Here is a 24,438-nt window from a genome sequence, read left to right as displayed (position 1 = left end):
GAAACATCACACTAAACGGCTTACGATTAATTAAGAACTGATACCAATTTCATAAAATGACGGGAATTCTTTTTGTGAAAGTTAAATGAAGTGCAGATGGTGTAGATATCTGTCGACTAAATTGGTTGGGAAGTTTTGAACATTCCATCTTACGTAAGTGTTAACTTTCAATACATAAATGGTTGTAAGCAGCTGATGAGAAGTCACGAAATATAATGATCTCATATTAATCTGCACCGATGTTTTTTGTGGCTTTAGTCATATTTTTAAAGGAAGCAATTGCATGAAATTCCAAAACACGCACTTAATTCATAAGGTCCCCTTCAGAGTTTTTCCTAGTTTGGGTAGTGCCTAAGATTATCATGATCACGTTCACCCCATGCCTTACGAAAACAATCAGTTTCATGTTGTTTGCTTCGTTGTTCACAAGAACTTTAGTGACCTTGGCTTTAACAGCTTCTGCACTTCAGCTTCGAAAATGATGGTAGTTACTTACTTACACCTGTTACCCCTCGTCGAGGAGCGAAGGCCGACCATCAGCACACTCCATCCAACACTGTCCTGGGAAATTCTTCCCGATTGTTTTCCGTTCCTATTCATCCCTTTCTTATCTGCTTCTATTTGCCGGCATAATGTGTTCTCTGTTCGTCCTCTTTTTCGCTTCCCTTCAGGATTCCAATTTGGCGATTGCTTTGTGATGCAGTTTGGTGATTTTCTCAATGCATGTCCTATCTACTTCCAATGTCTCTTCCTAACTTCCACATCACCTGGATCCTGGTTTGTTCTCACTCACAGTAGATTGTTGCTTATGGTGTCCGACCAATAGACATTGAGTAAATTGTGTAGGCGATTGTTCATAAATACTTGTACATTTTGATGATGGTTGTAGTGGTTCTCCAAGTTTCAGCTCCGTGCAGTAAAACTTTCTTGACGTTCATATTGAAGATTGTTACTTTGGTGTTGACTGACAGACAGTTGCTTTGACTTTCATATGTCCTTCAATTGTAGGAATGCGGTCCTTGCTTTGCTGATTTTCGCCTTCAAATCTGTATCAGATTCTTCTTGTTTATCCATGATGCTTCCCAGGTGCATGAAAGATTCCACCTCTTTCAGAGCTTCTCCATCAATTGTGATTAGGTTGGTATTTCCCCGTATTATATTTGAGGACCCTGCTTTTCCCCTTGCGTGTTTTGAGGTCTACTGATGCAGAGAGTGCTCTACACTGTTTATCTTGACCTGCATTTGTTGGTGTGTATGGGATAGAAGGGCCAGGTCATCTGGGAAGTTCACCTCGTCTAGTTGCATCCAACCTGTTTATTTTTTTCCGGATTTTCCCCAAATGTCGACGTCTTCATTATCCAGTCGACCACCAGAACAGAAAAGGGAGAGTAAAAAGTCTTGTCTAACTCCATTCCTTATTTGGAACGCATCAGTCAGCTGTCCTCCATGCACCACTCTGCACTGTAGTCTGTCGTATGAGTTCCAGATAATGTTGACAATCTTCTCAGGAACTCCATAATGTAGAAGAAGTTTCCATAGTGTTCTCCTATCTCCATTGTCAAACGCCTTCTCATAGTCAATGAAATTGATGTTTAGTGACGAGTTCCACTCAACTGACTGTTCAACGATGATCCGTATTATCGCAGTTTGGTCTATGCACGACCGACCCTTACGGTATCCAGCCTGTTGATCTCGAATTTGGGCGTCTACTGAGTCTTTCATCTGATTCAGAAACACTCTGTTGAAAACGTTTGATGGTACTGACAGTATTGTGATTCCTCTGTATTTCTCACATTCGCTCAGATCTCCTTTCTTTGGTATCTTGATGAGGTATCCTTCTTTCCAGTCCATCGACACTTGTTCCTCTTCCCAAATCTTTTTGAATAGAAAGTGAAGCATGTTTGCAGTTATTTCAATGTCTAACTCCAGTGCTTCACCTGGTATATTGTCAGGTCCTACCGCTTTGTCTGATGGTCATCTTGACTTCGTCGATTGTTGGTGCAGTGACGGATATAGATAGGTCTGTATGTGCTGCGAAATGATAGTAAGCGCATCAAAAACAAATAGATAACTCATGGCCAATGCAGAAGTGTCTTTCACAAATGGAGAGTCCAGTCATAACGTGATTTGCATTTCTCAGGCATTTTCCTTGGCCTTATGCAAAAAGTACCATTTCATATCTAACAATTCCGTCATGAACTTAACGTTCGAAAGATTACTTCCCATTTTTAGTTTCATATGATCTTATAGTTTAAGGTGGTTTTTCCTCACCTTTCTATTTGGTCTTTATAGTTTTCCACGTTAAGCCTAAATTTAGTACATCCCGACATTTTGTACCGATCGTCTTATCAGTTTTACCGTCTTAGGGTGCATTGTTTTTCGTTTTACGGTCGTAACCTATCTGACAACTCACATTTCACTACCTTTATCGAGAACTCATGTAAGCAACCTTGGTGCCGTTTTGCTATCCACTTTGATATGCTGTGGGACAAATGCAAAGGTTGGTTTCACGAAGCATGCACGGATCTTACAGAAACTGCCAGCTTGGAGCTTAATAAGTCAGACTGCTCTTGGGTATGTGGCACATAGAACGCGAATGCTTAGAGTTTTCTGAACAACAACCTCATGACAGGTCTACGAGGAAAGCCACCAGGAATCCTGAATAAAGGCAGTCCTGAAACAGATACACAAACAAAGGCGGACAGTGAAGCAAAGAAGAAGGTCTTCGACACCATTAGTATTGACAGAATGACCACTAGCAATAGTGGGGTTAAGACTAAAATCAACACCATCATAACACCGTCGGTGTTTGAATCTCAGCCACCTTCTGTCTCCCAGCATAGACTCTACGATTGCAACTGTGGTCTATAAAAATTCTTTAGGTAACTAGATCCCCGTCAGTAGGGTTAAAAAGGATCAAATATCACCAACAATAATACTGAACAATTCAGGTCTTGTAGTATACTCAGTTAGTGAATCGGCAGTCTAGTCTACCCCCCAAGAATGCCCGACTAGTCAACAAAAGGAACTGAGGTCCCAAACACAGTTTAACTGCTAGAGAAAACCGACTCAAACCTCTTCATACACGAAATCTGAGAAAACTATCATGGTCCACGATAATTCGCCCAGAATCGTGAAATGTCAAGAGAACTCTGAAATACCTCCCAGTCTATCGGACAGCAACGTCAAGTTACCTTGAAATAAATTAAACAGGAACTTCAGGTTTCTCAAAAATGAGCCGCTATCAGTTACACGGCTTACTAGGGAGGACTAGGCTAAACACTGAAATCATTTCGAACCCCTTCGTGTAACCCTCACTTACACCACTAATGTAGAGGCCGTTCTGTTGACCAGTCGCTTACTAAAATCAGAAGTGGATGTGAGTAAACGGCCCGTTCGACCATATTTCCAGTCTAATATCATCAGGAACATCCCGAAGCGATCGTGTGAGACGTTCTTCTGCGAAGGAAACAACATTATGCAAAGTGTCCCAGAGAAAACGGATTCTGATCATGTACACTTTGATATTTTGGAATGGATGATCATAAAACAGCCCCTAATGCTTAAGAACATATTGACCAACTAGTGGTGCAATTATTTGGTAAGGACGGGGATTCTAGACCGTGGCAAGTATATTGAGTGTGGCATCTATATGGGTGGTAAAGTGTCACTGAGCCCTAGCCCATTCATCAGGCAGTTGGGTCACTAAATATCGAACAGATCTTTGATCCCTGTAAAAGTCAGGGATAACAAACGCGAATCAGTTGATCAAACGCCATGGACTGGCTCATGCGGTAGTGGTCTTACAAAATTATCTGTACACAATTCATATCAATATATTTACGTATTACCCTTCTTTGTGTTATAAGGTCTTCAAAGCAGCCATAGTACTTTCATACCTCGAAGAGGTAATCCACGTTAGGTGCTGACTGCGAAGTGTGACTTAGAAGTAAGCAGGTTCGTCACACCATTTCCATCTAACTTGAGCAAACCTCCAATCATCCGACATGGATAATCTACATTGGTGATCTACACCGTCACCCTTATAATGCATGTTTACAAACCAAGAATTATAAATTGGCAACCGATCGATCCTGACTCTTCTGGGAAAGTGGTCACGCTGTCAAGGCCTTTAATTTCATCAGCAAACTGAGTTAAAACTTCCCACTAACAACAAGAGTTGAAATTTCAAACAATTGGTTTCATCAGCTTTATAGGTTAGTTTACAGCAGGTGGATTGGAAAATCCACCCTCAGCTTGATGTCAACGCTCGTTGGATTTCATTACTGCGAATTTTAAGTTGCGTATTTAAGTGCGTATTCATCGATATCAACAGCTAAATTTATGAATTTTCATTGTATTTCTTTTAAATCATCAATACCCATTTCTAAAGTTTAGCGGTAGGTTTGTTGAGTGGTTTGTCCGCATATAGTCTTTTCACTAGGAATCAAATACCTTATGTTTTTAGATTGATAATGAAAGTTGTGCTCACTTCTTGAAATTGTGGTGTTTCTACCTTCATTAAGCAATAGCATTGCCAACATTTTTTTAGACTGGTAGAATGACACATTAGAAAAATTATGCAAAAGATACCTAATGTGTGTAAATAAAAGATCTTCAGCGTTCGGTTACTTTTATCTTCAGGCTTGATTGACCTATAAGACTTGTGTATTGGAACGGTTCTGGCAGTTTAAATGCTAATCAAGCACTCACTTATGAGTGAGTACTGGAAAAATATTGAGGAAATACCCGAAATTTCGGGGAACTTCACCAAAGTTGCAGGAAAGTTTTGAGTTTTGTCAATAAATATGGACAGGTTTCTCCTAAATTGTTACAAAATTCTGAAGGAATATTGTGTAAATTCCCAAAATTGTGGGGAATAATTCGGAAAATCCCCGGATTTCGGAAATTTCCCCAAAATAGGGAGATTGGAGTACAAAGCGTCTTTCTGCCTCTACTTGTCAGCCAGATGTACAACAGCATGATCAGTCTGCTGAGTACTGGGTGAACCCATTAAAAAGTCAGCCAAGCTTTCTTTGTAAGCCTATCAATGGAATTCTACTCTTATTCATCCTGTGTAACAATCTACTTACTCAATACGAATGAATTTAGGGTGAGATTATAAATTGTGCACGAACCAATTGGATATAAGATATTAGGTTTCAGATTTTAGTGCCAAATCTATTTGGCCAGATGGCGTTTAAACATTTTAGCTGATGTCAGTTCGTGATGAAAACCCTAATTATCAACTGTAAATTGTAGTTCTAATTCCTCGCATGTTTCACAATCCTCATTTAGTCTTATTAACTGGGCATGCTCAAAGTCACCTTAGTGTCGCTCAAAGTTCGCCCATAAATCATAGCTTCACCGAATTTAGTTTCCTTAACCTCTTGGTCATGGCTTATTGTCTTTAGACAAATAATAGGGTTTTCAGATCATCTGTACTTCTTCCTACAAAATTTAACATCTTTCTAGGTTTATTAATTCTTTACAAGATGAGTAGCCACATTTCCTAGGATTTCACTAATGGCGTGAAACTGATGTATAACTAAGCAACATATGTAAATAGTTTGTTGGGTCTTTCCTCGTCTTTAAGATAATTTTCGTTACGTAAACATCTGATTTGTTCTGATCCGGTGGCGCTTAAAAAATGACTTCCCGTTACATGTTTGGAGTCCGCCCAATATGATTTTAGGTGTTCCCTATAACGTTTGTAACATCCTAGTAACACAACTTAACTCTGCTAATTGTTCGCAATGAATAAACATATTCCGTTGAGATATAGGTAATAATGATGTCAATGTCAGCATTAAGGCTGAAGGGAGTTACTTATTGTCGAAAACTAAATTCTTGAAACTTCGCACAACTTTGAATCCAGTATTGTCATTTCTTGCAAGAGCTGATAATGTCAATTACACACTAAGTTCTAAGTATTCCAATTGTATCTTTTCACTTACATATCAAGTGCTGTTCAACTGTATTACTCCGATAAATTTCTGATCCTCCCAAGTTCGGTCATGTTTTTTGCATTTCTGAACTGGCGCTTTCTAGTACCTTTGTTCTGGCCTAGTTACTGACCTCTATTAATACTTAGTGGCACCTTCGATCACTTGGTGTTGAATTTAACATGCTATCCGTAGCCTGTTCATTTTTTTCGTTGTCATAGTTTGTGTACATGTATTTCAAGGCTTGACAGTGGTAGCAGTTGCATTTTAATCTAAAACCCCTATTAAATATTCTAAATTTCTATTTCAGATTTTTATTGAGTTGTCAGTCTTCTATCACCTGCTGGTACTCTTGAAGGGCAACCAATCTCCACCACAATGCCTAGCATACTTTATTGTGTTTTCTGGTTTTACTTCCTTGCGGTCACCTGGTTCTTCTGGAGTTCGGTAGTGTCGGCATGTTTCAAAATCCAGATTATCCAACACTTGTATATTTCTATGTTGGATAGACTGTTTTCCGTACGTTAAAATTCTTTCGCTGATGTATACACATAGTACGCCTCCTCGGCTGTCACAGTAAACGAGAACCTTAAGAGAATAAGAAGTGTTGACAGTTTTGAAAACCTTGATACATATGGTTGGTTACTCCACTTCAGTGACCTCTTGCTTCAGATGATGATTTGATTGAAAGAGACATTCAACTAACTGAAGGAGGCGTAAAGGTTAAAATGCATCTTGTTCCAGATCAAAGAGGATTCAGATTGCACTACCCAATATACTTAGTTAAATGTGGAATAGAGGTTTGTGGCCTCTTGCAAATTACTGTTTTAGGCCATTATAGAAGATTCTGTTACCAAGAGATTCACAGCTGCGGAGTTAAGAGTATGGAATTTCTTGAGCCGCAACCAGAGTTATGTATATGCCAAGTAGGTGTGTTATTTTTACCGTTCACTTCATAGGAAAGATAACCATACCACCCTAATGATGCTATGGCTTGTGGGCCTTATTGTTCGTTATGTAATATTCTTGCCGTGCAGGTAAGCTTTATAGTTATCATTAATTCCTCAGACTTGTTGTTTTCTTTTCTTCAGTGTTCTTCACATGGATTATAGGTGCTGTGGCTCGGAAGCTTCCTCCTTCACGGTACTTTCATTTTGTTACACTCATTTATCAAGGTTTAAAAATTGGTTATCCACCGAAGGAATTCAGGCAGCCGTACGGCTTAATTTGTGTTCATTCTCGGCAGTTATTCGTTTCCACAACAGGTTTGTCTATTTAACCAGCTATCACAGTTTACCATTTATTTTTTGGAAGAACACTGCGACGTTTATCACCAGACACTCGTAATCATCTTTTAAAAAATTATGGAAGATTTCGCGTATTTGAGGCATACGACCATTTCTCAATAGCTTCTTTTAATAAGTTATAGATGCTTTTTCGTATCTGGGATGATGATTACGGGATCGACTCAAATAAACTTCGGAAAACCTCTTTAAGATGCGGCACAAACAGATATGACTTGTCATGTTCATCAACTAAATTATTAGATGATGAAATGCCATCAAACCAAGCACATAATTTTATTATGGGCTCCGAGCCACATTTTCTATGCATGAGTTGGATGTTCTGTTCAGTTTCCGAAGTCACAGTGGATTCACTGGTTCTCAATCCCAGTTTCTCCATTAAAATCAGAAGTCCAAAACACGCGTGAATCTAGTTGGTGGGTGCGAAAGGTTCTCGAGTGCTGTTAGAGATGGTAAATCAGTTGATGAGGTTGTGAATCTTCATCAACCGAGATGGTTGGGCCACGCGTTACGTATGCCTGAACACCGATTACCACGACGCGCAATGATGAATACTATTGGGGATGGTTGAAAGAAAGTTAGGGGCGGCCAAACCAAAACGTGGCATCAGAGCTTGAAGTCACTAACTTCTAGTCTAAGCCATGTTGGTAGATGCAGACTACTTGCTTGAGGTCCGCGTGACTATCGTAACCGATGGTTGGAGACTCTCGGTGACATGGCTCACAATCGATCACAATGGCGCAGGTGTATACACTCTTTATCTTCCCTTAAACCTTGAGGTTAAAATTGCTTCATATCTGTCTTCCTTCCTATACTATTATCCTCATGCTCAACCTTTCTTTTATATATTACCACCATTAAATTAACTACTTCTATGAAATCGGTGTTCATCTTGTTGTGCTAACGAGGTATGGCAACTTGGACCGATGCATATATGTTCCTGGTCCTACGTTGTAGCTGACTGACGAAAGGTTCACGTAAAGAAGTTAACAAATCCTGTTTTCGAGCCAGCGGTGCACATGACGCCCAAAACATTGGAACAATAGATGATGTTTGGGCTAAACTAAACGTTTGTTCAGTCATCAAGACTTTGTAAGTAGCTTTCTAAAAGCCATCTACTTCAGTTTCTGTGCTTGGCCATTATTGCAGCCTTTCTATAAATCATGGTTTATGACGTTTTTGTAACTAATTTTACAAGTACGTGATCATGAACCCTGTTTTTACGAACCAGATTAATTTTTATCGTTATACCATCTCTGCATTGCTTGACAAAAACACTAAGCTAACAAATATTTTTGATAATTTTTTATAAGGTTTAACAATTATAACTAAGAGTACTTAACCATATAATCTGAACTGCCGTTGGTTAGAGTACAGGTATTTGAAACAAAGTTTGATAACAAACAATACTAAGTGAATTTAAAGTTTGATAACGCCTATTATAACAGTAACTAAAAATCATACGATTGTTTTCATATCCTAAAAAAACTTTGCTTCTAAGTTTGTTCATAGTAAATTATTATACCCAATTATTTTGTGCTGCTAAAAACTAACCGTATTTATGCTCTTTACCTTTTGTGTAGAGAAAACCGCCCTAAGGCGAATACAATTTGTGTCGCCAACCATACGACACCGTTTGATTGGTGCGTTTTGGCCTCAGATGTTACCTACGCTGTTGTAAGACTTTTCCATAGTTTATTCTGTAATTTTATTTCACCATTTGAAGTTTTTTCGCCTTGTATGTTGCACAATAGTGGACTGTGTCTAAGTATGAGAAATACTTGAGTTGTAGGCATTGATCATTGAGTTCCCAAAGTATTGCCTCTTCGAGTTATATTAATTCTTGGTGTAGAGTACTTGGTGAAAGGGCTAATGAGTTGTCAGCCTTTATCAATTAAAGTGGTTGGGACTACGTTTAATCATCCACCTTCTCCGGAATGTTGTGTTAGCTTACATAAGAATATGCTTTAACAGTCTAATATTAGTCAAATCAACACATGGAATCAGCCTAGTCATTGACTGTTGATGTAAACCTTGTAGAAAGGTAGAGTTTTTCTGGTGTTTGTCTACAATATAACCATAACTATTGTCTCACAATCCGTCTCAATAGTCCAGATTCTGGTATTTCTTATCTTCCATCAAGTTTTGAATATAGTTTGATTTCAAGTACGTATTTTTTACCCCTGCATCCACGTTTGTTTCTTGCAATTTTATTCGGTTAGACACTCCGAAACGAAGTATTAACAGTGCAGTTGTATTAATACTTTTTGACCTAACATAAATTCACACATCTAACTCCTGTGGGTGCCTAAAATAAGTATCTGGATTTTAATTCTTAATTCACTTTTATACATCCAGTTCTTTGCTTCGTTCTACAATAATTCAACTGACCAATGGCCTGTTAAAGTTATATCGTATAAAAAGCTTGTGTTTTGAGCTCTCGTATGGTAAATGCTATTGTCTCAACATGTAGATCATTTCAGTTTATCAGTTTCTTTCTCACATTTTATAAACACTACAAGGTCATCCTCCGTGGTTTCCAGTTGTACAACTCACCAGTTCCACAGTAAAGTTGGAAAAGTCCAGAAATGTTTAAAGTTACTTCTAACTTCACAAATAATTATCAGTGACCGGATATGATAATTTTGTATCAGATCAATTGATCAGCCTATCATACTTATTTACCACTCTATAATGACTCCTGTGACTGAATAAACTCATCTTAATTTCAATTGGTGGGTTGAAATACAGATTAACTCAGTATTTTTCGAAACTACTCATATATACATATATCCAATCATAAATTTTTTATGTAGTTAGCACTAGTGTTAACGAATTTCTCAGCCTGAAACTGATCACTGAGTTTTATTATAAATTGGTGATTCATTGAATCTTATCCATTCTTTGACTCAATAGGATGTTAAAAATAACAAGCCTCACTCTAAATCATCAAATGCCCTGGTACGGCCGAGAGTGGGGAGAGTCTGCTCTCCCTCTTGAAATATTCTTACATGGCCACGTCCATACAACCACTGCCACGGAAGTCCTACTCACTATCTTCTCGTGGCATTACTATTGTTTACCAAATTGAGAGGACGAAAAGCGAATGTCCGGTGCTTTAACCGGGTTGGTAGACACGGAGGGTCCACCTAGGGGAGTTGGAAAACACTGATTCCAAAGCAATGTGCACATGGGCCTCAGTATCCTGAAGAAACAAACGGCGTATGAACCAGTCGTTGGTCACCGGCTATCATGGGACTGCATGTCCTAAAGTTATTCCACTTCCTTGAGGATTAGACCTTCGGGTCAAAGGCTCCGGGTTTGGCTCCCTAAGAAAACCACCTGTTTCGGTTTGGACACCCAGGTAGTATTCCAGCCCTCACACAAATCGAATGATTTATGTGGCGCATATTATTTGGTGCCTTCTTGTACCAATGTTTATGTGTTTAAATAAATAAATACATTTCATTACACAACATCTACGCCACATATTTTCTCAATATCTTTACCGGATAGAAGTTTGTCAAAAATCTATACAAAATAAACGTTTAATTGTTGTTGTTATCCGATTAGTTCATAATTGAAAGAAAAATTAACAGAAAAAAAGGATAAACGTATAAATGTTACTTTCGACTAGTTTTAAACTTCATTAGGTTATTAAAACAACATGAATTATGTAATATAGAGCCAAATAAAAAACATATCTTCAAAAATTCTAAAAATATAACAGCATAATTGATGAAATATTTCTAAGCACTTTGGGTAGCATCTTATTTCACAGAACTTAATCTTCAACAGTCAGATGTATGATATTTCTCGACCGTAGCTGCTACATTGATGTGGTGGTCAGGCTTGCCTATCGTGATGACCCAATCGAGCCATATTGGCTGGAACATATGTTCCTGTAGGTTCTACCATGTCAGGCAGGTCGATTGGAAAACGGTAAGACTAAAAGCAGCAACTCAAGGTCTGAGGGCGAAGTCGTATTGCTGACTGTAGAGAGGTGTAACAACAGTAAGGTGTTTCCCTTGGACGACCACCATCTACAGCGATGCTGCCTTCTCACAAGGAGGGGTGGGGTTAGAAAAGGTCGACCCTAAAAATGTCACGCCTCACCTCACTTCACGGATTTCCGTCTCCGGCGGTAAGGCCCTTTGAAGAACGGAGCTAACACGTCAAAAACCTCCCACAAAAAGGCCGTGTGTGACCGGCCTTAAGCAGTTGTCCCTTGGGCTCTGCGATCACGCTCCCAGGTCGTTAAGACCAACATTAATCCGGTTTACCTTTTCAGGTCCCTCAAGAAATACCCTTCCACAGTGTGGGCAGTCGGAAGTGATATTAGCCCTCATACCCGTAACAACACACACAGGATGTTATTCTTGCTCTCCTGAAACCACGATCTAAACTACATATAGGAGCTTTTAACGTCCGAACACTGTGCTAAATAGGACAACTGGCTTCCTTAGTTGGGACTTCAGAATCTCGCACCATCGATGTGTGCTACGTCTCCGGAACGCGCATACAAGATCCGAGTAGCGTCATTCATTTGACCTTACTATGTCAAAATAGAGAACCAACTCGATTCACACTTCGTGTATCTGAAAGCCCTGACGCTGCTTCTCGTGACCTCGCTGACGTAGGTATGGCGCTGATTTCTAGGGCAGGACTAGCTCTTTCAGACTGGATCCCAGTAGACAGTCGGCTGTGCACTGACCGACTAAACGGAACAGTAAGGACTCGGAAAAATAGGGACACCCGTCGTTGCCTCTTCGTCGTCTCTGCCTACTCTTCCACTGACTGCAGCTCATATGAGGTAAAAGATGAGTTTTACAAAAAGTTTTCCGACCTTCTCTGAAAAGCTAGGCGTCTTGATGTAGTAATAGTGGCGGGTGACTTTAATGCTCAAGTAGGTAAACTAAACGGAAAGGAAAGACACCGGGGTGGATCTTATGGTGTCGTGGCTCAAAGAATAGAAAATAGCGACCGTCTGTTGCAGCTATGCTCAGATGACCGCCTGTTTCTTACGAATACTAACTTTAAGCACAAGGAAAAACATCTTTTGACATGGTGACCCCCGAATTCTTCCCAACGTGTTATGTCTGAAGCGTTACGAATTCACTAGTAGCAAACGGAACAATGACTTGTGACCAGGGACAGATAAGCTAGCTATTCTGACGCGACCCAGCTAACTGGACCGGCAAAGTCGACATGTATCCTAGACCAGGGATGCTCAGGCTGTGGCCATGGAACCGGCGGCACCTTCGCATTGGACTTTGCAGCTTGTTGACACTGAACGCATTTGTTTACTAGATCCACGATATGCTGGTCCATGAGGGGCCGGTAAGCATAGCTTCTGGCGATGGATTTCATACGCTTTATGCCTGGATGACCAATGTGGAATTGTGAAAGAATCATCAGGTCTGATGCTGTGTCTATTTGCAATCTAAATGGATGCCCGTTAATATTAATGGCAATAAATTTTCTCTCACCTGGGGTTGAGTTCTGACAGGTTTCTACAAAACTCAACGAATTTGTGCACGGCTTGGAAGCAGACTTTCTAGTACTTCTGGGGCGATTCGGCTTCGTATTTTGGCAAAATCCATCTGTGTGGCCCACAGCTTTACACTTCCTGCAACGATGTTGTTTACACGGGCAGCTTCGAACATAATGCCATGCACCACAGTGCCAGCATGGAGCAGGAGGATTCGTCTTTGCTTGTTGGACTGAGTTAGAGTGAGATGAACTAGGTATAGCTGGGGCGGATTTAACAGGTTTCGTTGGTTGTTGGACTACATGTACTTCAGGGCGATCAGAAACACCACGTTGAACCATAGTAGTGTCATGCTGCAGATTAATTAGACGTTGATATTCGTTAGCAATATCATTAAGAGTCAGCTTGGGGTCTTAATCCAATCGACTGAGCAACCGTGTTCCAATGTTACTGAACTTTTGCGATTGGAGGCTGCAGATGAGAATGAGGGCTTTGAACTGATCTTCAGTTAGCGACTTCAACCGAAAGCGTTCGCATTCGCGGTTGACAATGCCCACATGCGTCAGAGAATCGGTGTCTTCGTTCATAGTCAGCTTCAAGCATCGGTAGCGTGTGTTGAACAGTGAGGAATTATCTCAATGACTGGACAGTGTCTGAGAATGAGCGATCGCGTGGGTTTAGAGGCAGAATCAAGTTACAATATTTATCAAGTTCACTAGGACCCAGCTTTCGAAGCAGCAAACGGACTTTCCAAGCATCATCTTGATTGGCAAAATCAAATCTGAATAAATCTTCATAACGCCGAAACCACATATCAAACGTAACATTAGATTCAGGATCGTAATGAAACTCAGAAATTCTGCTGTCAATACCATCAACTGAAGGTGCAGTAGTGGTAGGATTAGAACTGCTTGGTTGGCTATTGGTCGTAATTTTTGTTTCTGTTAGCATCTGGATAAGTTTCATCTGCTGTTCGAGCAATAATCCCACTTTTGCAGGATCCATATTTGCACCAGCCTCGTCGCCAATGGTTATGTCTGAAACGTTACGAATTCACTAGTAGCTAACGGAACAATGACTTGTGACCAGGGACCGATAAGCTAGCTATTCTGACACGACCCAGCTAACTAGAGTAAGAAGTCCAAGTTGGAAGCGGGAAGTTATATCCCGTAGCAGCCAGAAGCACAGCAACCAATTAAGGGAAAAAGTCAAGCGTATATGTACAGCAGCAAATTGTCCTTGGGCATCATTTATAAATAGCACACACAAAGAAACAACGGACCAATAGCGTTTAAGATAGTTACAAGTGGGAAATATGACGTGAAGGTAAAAAGAGCGCATTTGGCGCGAAAACAGCTAAATTCAAGTTTCCAAAATAAAATTACAAAATTAAGCCACTTATCAAGTAAGTTCTGGGGATTTGACATCCCCAACACAACGTTGGACCCAAATAGATCACATCGCTATCAGTCACCGATGGAGGGGCTCGATAGAAGACTGTCGCTCATTCTGGAGCACATGCTTAGATTCAGATCATGCTCTAGTGCGAGCACGTATTTGTCTGCGTCTTACTGGATGTAGGAAAGGCACTGTAAGAAAACCTCTTAGGGTTCTACTTAATGATAGGCAAGCTAAGAATATATTTCAGGAACAACTAGAAAAACAGTTGAGCAGCCATGTAAGTTGTGCCCACCCCGAGGCAGCATGGAACGACGTCCGAAAAGCTGTGGAAACAGCAGTGATATCTGCTAGTAGGGCAAACCATAAGGTTAGGGAGAAACACTGGATCTCAGCAGCATCTACCGCACTGATAGATGCTCGAAGACTCACCCCATCTGGCTCTGAACATAACGAAGAGTGGAGTCAGCTTAAGCACAGGCTGGTAAGACGCCTACGCAATGATCGTGAACAGTGGTGGGTAGCGAAAACAAGAGAGATGGGAAAGGCAGCGGCAATAGGCAACAGCAATAGGCAACAGCAGACAACTGTCCAGACTTGTTAAAGAAACCGGTATTAGAAACCCAACTGTCAGCAAAACTATCTCGGAAATGCAATGGTGAAGATGCATCCACTCTTTGTCCTCCCAAATTCTAATCTTCTGAGTTCTTCATGTCCCTATCTTTTTTTATCTCTCCAAATTTATTTTACCGGATTATACTCCTTGAATAACATCTTCAAACCCTAATCTTTCGGAACACCGCTTATACTCTTACTACTTCTACCACCGTGAGATTTGGATCCACATCTGCATCTCTGTGCTAATGTTGTATGGCAACTCGAACTGATATACGTACGTACGAAGTTCTACGTTGTGTCGGATTGACTAGTACAATATTTGCTCGGTTAGAAGTCTACTACTTTTCAATTAAAGTAATCACACATTCACTTAAGATCGACCTTCAGCTACAAAAATCAATGAACACCTAGCTTAATTGTCCAAATGACTAACACATACGTGCCGTATAAAAATATAATTGATATAGTCAACTTAGTCGTAGTGTAATATTCTCCTGCATGCATCTACATTTGAAATATATGTAGTAAGGCCGATTATGGTTCAGTATAACTAGTTACTCATTTTTGCGGAGTATACATGTTTGTACTTAGTTTTGAACTGCACTCCTTATGTGTAGACTGCTTTCGAACATTCAACCTACTGTGATGAACGGTACTCACAAGATTGCTCGTAAGTAGTATGTAGCGGAATGTGGCCTCGAAGCTGTCACAGTCATCAGACGGAAAGAGGAGTTTCTGCATATCAAAAGCATGGCGTAGGCAGAACACGTAAAGACCAGAAGAGAAAACAGCTAACATTGTAGAACACCCTGAAAATACAAGTGATAAACGATAAACATGGATTCCTTCTGTCCATTGTCTTTTTCTAAACTACCACCGATTGAGAATTGAGTTCCATTACATCAATTTCGAGTGGTAGGCAAACGTTATTGCGGAGCGACAACTTAATGGTTAAGAGATTCAACTTTTTGACACCAAGCCTCACGTTTGAAACTCACTCCGCCCAATTCAGTTTGGGCAACCAGATAATATGATTAGCTCCTTACATTTAGAGTCTGGCTCATTTGGAAGTACACCTGGTGAGTGAGATTATTATTCCTATATTATCATTTATATTACTCTACAGATACAACAATAGATCATAAAAGAATATTGAGTGGTGAATTAGGTGATATCTACAATATTTGCAAACCTTAAATACTAGCTACGATTATTTTGTGTAAATGACACTATTATTAATAGTTTTTTTCTTTTATTCAGGTTGGGCAAAAGCATGGGGGATTTTTTGGTTTCGCTGAACGGATAATCTCGTGTGCTGTGCCTGCTATTTGGTTTGATCGTGATGAAATCTTAGATCGTCATTCTACAGCGAAAAGGTTAAAAAACCACGCAGCTACACCGAATGCTGAGCCTATTCTCATTTTTCCAGAAGGTACTTGTATCAATAATACATCAGTCATGAAATTCAAGAAGGGTTGTTTCGAAGTGGGCGCTGAAATTCATCCTGTTGCAATCAGAGTATGTATCGCTTTTTAACGAAAGCTTCCTAAGTATATATATATATATATGTTACTGCAGAGCTATTCTAACCACGACTTATTTCTTGTTATGTTATGTTACGCCTGTTACTCCCAATGGAGCATAGGCCGCCGACCAGCATTCTCCAACCCACTCTGTCCTGGGCCTTCTTTTCTAGTTCTATCCAGTTCTTGTTCATTCTTCTCATGTCTGTCTCTATTTCTCGGCGTAATGTGTTCTTTGGTCTTCCTCTTCTCCTTTGACCTTCATGATTCCATGTGAGGGCTTGTCTTGTGACTTATCAATGAGTATTGACCAATTTCATGTTTGCCTAGTCCTTTGACGCTGATCGAATTCTGTCGGTCAGTTATTTGACCATTCAACCAAAATACTGACACTAGAGTGCTTAGACATAAATCAGGTCTCCTTTATAAAAGTTAAACTTTATACTTATCGCTAATTAAGTTAATGAAAATGAATATATATGTTCGCATTCAGCATTTAGGGGTTAACTGCTAAATGCACAGGCTACCAAACATTCTCACTCTCTGTACTTATCACTTTGACTTCAATTTGCTGAAATTTTTGTTCTTCCTTTAGTGAAAATAAGTAAATTGTACCACTATTTGCTACCTGCTATTGGCCATCAGATACGCACAAGCCATTGCTACAGTGTAGAATATAACTGGATAGTAGTTATGTGTTCTGAAAAATAACAGATATCATTACATTTTATATCCTTGCAAAATGTTTATATATGTTAGATTGTCATCTACCGACATATATAACAGTTAACTTCAATCATATTCTTTGACACGGTAACAACAGCTAACATTTTCTATTAATAAGTGTTGTCACAAGCTCAAACCCATTCATTATCTCTGACAATTTTGTTCGACCTCACTTATCATTAGGTGTCGATCGTACTACTCACAAGTTCATTGGAGTTAAAAATAGTAAACTATTAAGTTATTCTCAAAATTATTTGTTGGATCAGTCAGTCAGTCAGCTACAACGTAGGACCAGGAACATATATGCATCGGTCCAAGTTGCCATACCTCGTTAGCACAACAAGATGAACACCGATTTCATAGAAGTAGTTAATTTAATGGTGGTAATATATAAAAGAAAGGTTGAGCATGAGGATAATAGTATAGGAAGGAAGACAGATATGAAGCAATTTTAACCTCAAGGTTTAAGGGAAGATAAAGAGTGTATACACCTGCGCCATTGTGATCGATTGTGAGCCATGTCACCGAGAGTCTCCAACCATCGGTTACGATAGTCACGCGGACCTCAAGCAAGTAGTCTGCATCTACCAACATGGCTTAGACTAGAAGTTAGTGACTTCAAGCTCTGATGCCACGTTTTGGTTTGGCCGCCCCTAACTTTCTTTCAACCATCCCCAATAGTATTCATCATTGCGCGTCGTGGTAATCAGTGTTCAGGTAGGATGTTTGATAGTTACATAACGCGAAGTCTTTCACAGTATAATGTATATTTACATTCATTCTCCGTCATTTTATAAATCGTGAATCAGGTGTCATTAACGTTTTATCTTTCAATCGCATTTATCCTTTCTTGGTCTGTATTCTACATGCTTAAATGTAAATTGTCTTTTGTGTTATTTCCCATTCTGTCCTCCTCTTTTTGTTGATTCCCTTCCACTGTTCGAATCTAAGGTGCATGGCAACTTGGACCACGTGGTTATTATGGCCGATGGTCGGAGATGTTGGATAAAATTGGTCAGAATCATTTGCAATATCGCAGATACGTTCATTCTTTGTCTTGCAGTACCTATACTTCATATTCCGTAAATTCATTCTGTCTTCTCAAATCACTTTCTCTATCCCTAATATTCTCTACTATCACTGAAACTTTTATCATTTCCTCTACTCTGTCTGTTATGAAAATTTCATTTTACTGTGCTAATCAGGCATGTCAACTTAAACAGATACACATGCGTACCAGGTTCCATCTTGTTTACCAGTGGCCGGTTCTAATGAGAAGCATACATTGAATACTTCATTTTCAAAACTTCCATTATTTGTCCTTCATATTCTGTATGATTCTTCCAAGTCACAATTTCTTTCTATTTCCCTTTCTGTTTTCTTCAAGTCGACCTTCATAGCCTTCTGCTGCCATGCATTGCTTTTCTGATTGGTGTTACATACTACTTATGTCTGTCGACTTAAGTAGCATACACCATAGTAGTAGTTCTCAACTAATAAAGAAACAATCATGCAAAATTTTATGTATTTATTACCCAACATCATTTCGTTTGTGGTACTCCAAGGCCGTTCAACCATACAATGGAATTGTTTTATTGAATCTTATTGTTCCATTACGTATCATATGTATGATTTTAACTGGTGTGATATATATATATATATATATATATATATATATATATATATATATATATATATAGGTTATTTATTGATTATCTGTTGATTACTTTTCTCCTCCCCTCTTTCTCATGTCCTATAAAAGTACAATCCATTGTTTGCTGACTGTTTTTGGAACAGCAGTCTAGATAGTTTATTCCAGTACAGTTTAAAAATAATGACATCATGGGCTATTATGGTAGATGTTTGGTATTTACCACCAACTAGAAAGTCAGATCAAGAAGATTCAATTGCATTTGCAAGACGTGTACAGTATAGTATTGCACAATGTGGTGGTATGATTGGAATGGATTGGTAAGTAGTTAATCGAATATCCTTTCTTTTTTTAATTTTACCGTTACCCTTGTGTTATCCATTAATCACTAAGCTGTGACTAATTTCGTGTTTGTCTGGTCCTTTTTTGCTGATCAATCAATTTGAAATTTGTCCACCAACCTGAGTGACTTTGTGCACACGCAATCTTAGGGGAACTAATGCTGTCTATGGGACCCGAGCCTATATAACCCTGGCTCACCGTTTGAGACGGCAGTTACGCCTTGCTGACCAGTCCCAACTATCACGAGACTCGGGTCCAGGGTTTACAGCCAACTACCTCCCATCATATAACACTTCTCTTTATTTTGTTTCTTTGTGCTACTAGCTTACAATCTACTATATATTGGACAATACTTGAGATTTATGTCTTACTAATATTTCGAAAATAGATACGGTGAAGTGTAGAGATTATTGCATATTTGAGTGATAAATTATATCAATATAAGTACAATAACTCACTAATCGTATGCATAGCTTCACAGTTGAAGTAACAAGTCCATCTAAGGTAGACCACCACTGAGAACCTGAAAATCTAACCTCCACAAACCCCTATATTGATAGTTAAAAATTAACATGATTAATTGAACTATTGCACGAAATATAATTGGAACCACTTTTATTCTTACTGCTTAGAGTTTTATTCAACTATGCCTTCATTGTGGCACCGTCCAAAGTGCACTACATGTCTAGAGATAGGAGACTAACAAGATAGAAAACCAGAAAGATTTATACAATATGAAACTAATCCCAGAGAAACTAAAACTGCGAATATAGAGTTGAGCATGAACGAATGGAAAATATAAAATTATATAGTAAAATGCTTCAGGTTTAAAAATTGATAAAGATGGATCTCATAAACCCGTAAATTATACATAACCACAAAGTAGTCACTAGTGTACAATAAAATATCATTTCCAAGATAATTGAAATTTTTTAGCTCAGAAGGATAATTCTGTCGGTCCGCATCCTCCTAGTTGCATGGTTTAATCGTGATGGAAACCAGAGAATTTTTAGAACCTTGGTACTCAGATCAGTCAGTGATCGATAAACGTGTCGATATCAAACATATAAAAATCACGAGCAACTATAAGGTGAAAAGTTAGGTCAGGGGGAAGATGATTAAATAAATATGTAGACAATTTCAGGATAAGTGCCGGCCACAATCAACCAGAGTCAAGATTACTAGAACAACCCGTTAGCCGAAAAATTGTATGATTTTACTTCTGTTTGAAGTTTGTACTGATCATGTCATCTAGTAAGTCAATAGAAGCCTCACGATCAAATTGCCCATCTCACAGTACACAACCCCAACCATAGCAAAATTAAAAAATATTAGAACAGGGCGAATAAGGTCTCCACTGCCTTGTGGATTAGACCTCTTGGTCAGAGGCTCGGGATGTGGCCCCCTAAGAAAACCACCTGTTTCGGTTTAGGCGCCCAGGCAGTATTCCAGCCCCTCACACAAATCGAAAGACGAAGTTTGGCGCATATATATTTGGTGCCTCCTTGTATCAATGTTTAAATAAATAAATGTCATTATTACTGTAACGTCTGACGAGTTCAGTCACTGTTTATTGGTTTCTTACTTATATTGATAACCATGTCCATATTCCTTGCTAAAAATAACCTACAATGTCACCAGGCAAACATGTACGGAACGACTAGATGACTTTTTGATCAGTTATCGATATACATCAGCACAAAATTGATAAATGCTAGAAATTTATAAATCAAACTTCACATTAATAAACATTTGAATGATATACCAAATTTAAACTCTATACTCAGTATTTTAATTGACTTCATTTTAAGAGAAATATGCGAATCAGTTGGTAATTTCTTATATGATACAAACAAATCAAAGACAAGGTTATTGAAGTTACTTAAGTTCAATCTGTCTCTTTAGTTCTCTCAAATACTTTTGAATTGAAAATAAAGGGACAAATCCGTTTGATTCAGTGTAACCTCACTGACATAACTTATGCATATCTCTAATTGTGACTGAAGTACGGTTGGATTTCGACTCATTGGTAGTTTAAAAACATCACACTTGACATAAAACTTGTATACCATCGATGCTTTTGCCCCCAAATGCCCTGGTACGGCCGAGAGTGGGGAGAGTCTACTCTCCCTCTCGAAATGCTCTCACATGGCCAGCGAATATATAGCCTCTGCCAGGGAAGTCCTACTCACTGCCTTCTCGTGGCGGGGGTGTTGTTTACGAAAGTGAGAGGACGAAAAGCGAATGTCCGGCGCTTTAACCGGGTTGGTGGACACGGAGGGTCCACCTAGGGGAGTTGGAAAACCCTGATTCCAAACCAATGGTGCACATGGGCTCCAGTATCCTGATGGAACGAATGGCGGACGAACCTGTCATTGGTCAACGGCTACCATGGGACTGCATCTCCTCACGATGCTCCACTGCCTTGTGGATCAGACCTTTTGGTCAAAGGCTCGGGGTGTGGTCCCGTAAGTAAACCACCTGCTTCGGTTTGGGCACCCGGGCAGTATCACAGCCCACACACAAATAAATGAAATGATGAATTCTATTGACGATACTATTCCTGCTCATACTAGAAGCAAGACAATTTACATTATTATTATTATTACCTTTATTATTATTATTATTATTATTTACCATATCGCTAACTCACCCCCTTTTATCCCCAATTTGTGTAACCTTACTTTTCAACTTATGCAGCAGCTCGCCCATGGTGGAAAATCTGTCCTATCTAAACGATCTCCAGTCACTGTCTGGTTGAAAGTGAATGCTTCCACCGATTATGAATACTGAAGCAGTCTTTCTGAAACCACGTACGCCGTTCAAGCTGGCTTCCTTCAACGTTCGCACACTAATGCAGATCAGACAACAGATAGGGCTGGCTATGTCTTTGGAAGGTCTTAATGTTGATGTTTGTTGTCTATCCGAGACCCGTATTCAAGACTGTAGTGAAGTACTACAAATTCGCTCTCCATCTGTCGCCTCGAGAAGCTTGTTCCACGTGCGCTTATCCGGGGACCCTGTGGCATCTTCGTCTGGTCTTGCTGGCGTTGGTGTCGCACTAAGCGCTAGGGCTGAGGCAGCACTAATCGATTGGATCCCCATTAACAGTCGGTTATGTGCTGTTAGATTAGAAAGTTCCATCAAAGTGAGAAGAAATCGGAGTGAGAAACGGTGTCTTTTCGTTATCTCCGCCTATGCCCCGACAGATTGCAGCCCGGATGCAATCAAGGATGAGTTTTACCATCAGTTAACAGTTCTTCTCCAGAAAGCGCGTTCGACAGATATTGTAGTACTAGCCGGAGACTTGAATGCACAGGTCGGGCGTCTAGGCACAGAAGAGAGTCGTTTAGGTGGCCGATGGGGACTTGTTGGTCGCAGGACAGATAACGGGGACCGTTTGCTGCAACTGTGCACAGACCACAACCTGTTTCTGGCCAGCACTAACTTCCGGCACAGTCATCGCCGGTGTGCCACCTGGCGTCTTCCCTCTGCATCCCAAGCCTGGACTCAGATTGATCACATCGCGATCAGCTACCGCTGGCGTGGTTGTGTACAAGACTGCCGCTCCTTTTGGAGTACCTATCTGGAGTCTGATCATGCCCTGGTCTGCGCCAATCTCACCTTACTTTTCAGTGGCCGAAGGATTGACCACCACCAACGGATTGATGTTAGTAAACTGGCTGCAACTTCTGTTGCAAGTAAGTATCGAGCGGAGCTAGCCTCTAGGCTAGCTATCATCCCACCGAAAAGTATAGATGAGCATTGGTTGCATCTTCATGACGCCATGAAAATGGCGAGTAAAGCCGCTTGCGGCTTCGCGAAACGTCCCGCTTACAAGCACTGGGTTTCTTCTGGCTCCTTACAACTGATGGAAGCCCGTCGGTCTACTCCGGGTGACCGTGAGTTTGACCACAAACGAAGGCTGTTACGTAATGAAATCGGGCAAAGCTTGCGTAAGGACCGGGAAGCCTGGTGGTCGGAGCGTGCTAATGAGATGGAAGCAGCAGCTGCATCTGGTAACTGCCGGAAGCTCTTCCAACTCATCCGAGCCACTGGCAGCAAGAAGTCTGGTGTGAGTGAAACAATCTACGAGGATGATGGGATGCCAATCACTAATATCTCTCGACGTCTTGGACGATGGGCGGAATTCTTCGAAGGGCAGTTCAACTGGCCTGCTGCTCCGGCAACATCAACCAGCTTGTCCTGCCCCCCATGGCCGGTGACGACTGATCCACCAAACGAGGCGGAAGTCCGCAAGGAACTCCAACTCTTGAAGCGCTACAAATCGCCGGGCCCAGATGACTTACCTCCGGCTCTTTTTAAAGATGGTGGTGACCTTCTGACTAAGGAATTGACTGTGTTGTTTAGAAAGGTTTGGGAAGAAGAAAGTGTTCCAACATCATGGAATGAGTCGATAGTCGTCCCTATCTTTAAAAAGGGTTCACGTTGTTCCTGCAATAACTATCGGGGGATAAGTCTACTTCCGATTGCGTCCAAACTATTGGCTTCTATCATTCTTCGTAGGTTGTTTAAAACCCGAGAACGACTGACTCGCGAGGAGCAGGCTGGTTTTCGTTCTGGTCGAGGATGCATTGATCACATCTTCACCCTCTGCCAAATGTTAGAACACCGTCATACTTATCGCAGGCCAACAATCGTAGTGTTTCTTGATATCAGGGCTGCCTTCGATTCGTTGGACAGGACTGTTCTCTGGGATTGTTTATTGAAGAAGAGTGTGCCTGAGAAGTTTATCAACATCTTAAAGGCCCTGTATACGAACACCTCAGGCAGAGTGAGGGCATACAACCACCTTTCTCCCTTGTTCCATTCAAGCAGTGGGGTTAGGCAGGGTTGCCCAATCTCACCATTCCTCTTCAACTTTGCCATCGATAACATTCTGGAAACAGCTCTGATGGATGTAAGTAATGGCGGTGTGGATATGTTGCCTGGAGAACGACTTCTCGACCTTGAGTATGCGGATGATATTGTCTTACTGTGCGATAATGCTCAAGCCATGCAATCCGCACTTAATCAGTTGGCAATCAGTGTCCGCAGGTATGGCATGTGCTTTGCACCCTCCAAGTGCAAAGTACTCCTACAAGACTGGCAGGATTCTCATCCTGTACTCACCCTGGATGGTGAGCAGATTGAAGTAGTTGAGAAGTTCGTGTATCTAGGTAACTATATAAGTGCTGGTGGTGGCGTGAGTGATGAGATTGATGCACGTATAATGAAAGCCAGAGCGGCTTATGCCAATCTGGGCCATCTTTGGCGCCTTCGTGATGTTAGTCTGGCTGTAAAAGGTCGGATCTACAACGCGTCGGTGAGAGCAGTTTTGCTCTATGCTTGTGAAACCTGGCCTCTCCGAGTTGAGGATGTTAGACGTCTCTCTGTGTTCGATCATCGTTGTTTCCGAAGGATTGCTGACATTCAGTGA

The 24,438-nt window shown here is 40.4% G+C and overlaps 1 protein-coding gene across 1 annotated transcript; it reads left to right on the top strand.

The window, feature by feature from the left end:
* Window positions 1-6,673: 6,673 nt before the first annotated feature.
* Smp_199470 (acyl-CoA:glycerol-3-phosphate acyltransferase) lies at window positions 6,674-24,438 on the top strand (the record flags this gene model as incomplete). The annotated part of the gene is made up of 10 exons (XM_018790354.1): window positions 6,674-6,745; window positions 6,777-6,871; window positions 6,905-6,982; window positions 7,014-7,088; window positions 7,121-7,210; window positions 8,833-8,926; window positions 16,017-16,274; window positions 18,768-18,976; window positions 21,119-21,213; window positions 21,875-24,438. The coding sequence occupies 10 exons, from the start codon at window positions 6,674-6,676 to the stop codon at window positions 24,436-24,438; spliced, it is 3,630 nt and encodes a 1,209-aa protein (XP_018647423.1).

Source organism: Schistosoma mansoni, assembly GCF_000237925.1.
Source record: "Schistosoma mansoni, WGS project CABG00000000 data, supercontig 0309, strain Puerto Rico, whole genome shotgun sequence".
NCBI classification, from domain to species: domain Eukaryota; kingdom Metazoa; phylum Platyhelminthes; class Trematoda; order Strigeidida; family Schistosomatidae; genus Schistosoma; species Schistosoma mansoni.
This window is presented reverse-complemented; position numbering and strand designations above follow the sequence as displayed.